Source organism: Eimeria mitis, genomic scaffold (genome assembly GCF_000499745.2).
Source record: "Eimeria mitis Houghton genomic scaffold, Emh_scaff1657, whole genome shotgun sequence".
Lineage (NCBI taxonomy): Eukaryota > Apicomplexa > Conoidasida > Eucoccidiorida > Eimeriidae > Eimeria > Eimeria mitis.
The window spans coordinates 9,499-10,649 of record NW_013569973.1 but is presented as its reverse complement, the minus strand read 5'-3'; the positions used below and the strand labels follow the sequence as shown (position 1 = coordinate 10,649).

General features: G+C 59.7%; 1 protein-coding gene across 1 annotated transcript in view; it reads right to left on the bottom strand.

The window, feature by feature from the left end:
- Positions 1–117: 117 nt before the first annotated feature.
- Positions 118–1,151, bottom strand: part of EMH_0041200 (uncharacterized protein) — a gene marked incomplete at both ends in the record, with an annotated part of 2,178 nt that continues 1,144 nt past the window's right edge. The window contains 2 exons of the mRNA XM_013495599.1: positions 118–574; positions 908–977. Of these exons, the coding sequence (XP_013351053.1) occupies positions 118–574; positions 908–977 (527 nt within the window). The remainder of the gene's footprint in view (positions 575–907; positions 978–1,151) is intronic.

Here is a 1,151-nt window from a genome sequence, read left to right as displayed (position 1 = left end):
TGCTGCTGCTGCTGCTGCTGCTGCTGTTGCTGCTGCTGCAGCATCTGCTGCTGCGCTGCTGTGCCCTCAGTCTGGGGTCTGCGATCCCCTGGCAGATGTAGGGAGGTCTGCTGCCTTTCAGTGGGCTGCTGCTGCAGCAGTTGCTGCGGGTGTTCCCGCTGCTGCTGCTGCTGCTGCTGCCGCTGCTGCCGCTGCTGCTGCTGCTGCTGCATTGGGTGGAGCAGCGCATTGTCTCTGCGTCTCCGCTGCTGCAGCGCATATCCCTGCATCTCTTCTTCTTGCTGCTGCTGCCGTTCTTGCTGCTGCTGCTGTTCTTGCTGCTGCGGCAGCTCTAGGTGATGGTGGTGTTGGTGGTGGTGGTTGTGGTGTTGCTGCTGCAACATTAGCTGCTGCTCGGGGTGTTGCTGCAGCAGCGGTTGATGCTGCCCCATCGGTGCTGGCAGCAGCATCGCCTGCTGCTGCAGCGGCAGTTGCTGCTGCTGCAGCGGGCTCTGTTGCAGAAGCGGTCGGTGCTGCTGCTGCTGCTGCTGCTGCAGCAGCAGATGCTGCTGCTCTGGGTGTTGGTGCAGCAGCACTTGCTGCTCTCCTCCAGCATTAAAGGGGAAAATGGACAGGCCCTTAACAAACCCATCGCCGCTGCTGCTGCTGCTGCTGCTGCTGCTGCTGCTGCTGCTGCTGCTGCTGCTGTAGAAGTTGTATTGCCGCGCTCTCTTCCAGGCGTTCTTGCATAGAAGGCCGCAGCGCTTTTTATGTTTGTGTATTCTGCTGCTGCTGGCAGCAGCAGAAGCCTGAGGGTGGCGACAGAAGTCAACAGCCCAAGAGATAGCAACAGCATCTGCTGCTGCTGCTGCTGCTGCTGCTGCTGCTGGTGTTGCTGCTGCTGCATCTTCATGGAGACAAAACGAACCAAATGCATGCAGAGGATAGAGGGGACGGCTCCTCCCCCTCGATCGCGGCGAATGCATCAATGCCTTTATCTGAAAGTCAGCAGGCGATGCTCCTGCTGCTGCTGCTGCTGCTGCTGCTGCTGTTGCTGCTGTTGCACCTGCTGCTGAGGATAACAGCTGTGCCAGGGCACTCTTCCGCAGCTCGCTTAAGGTCTTTGGGCCGACGGGAACAGTAAACAGCTGCAGCAGCTCATCGTCATCTCC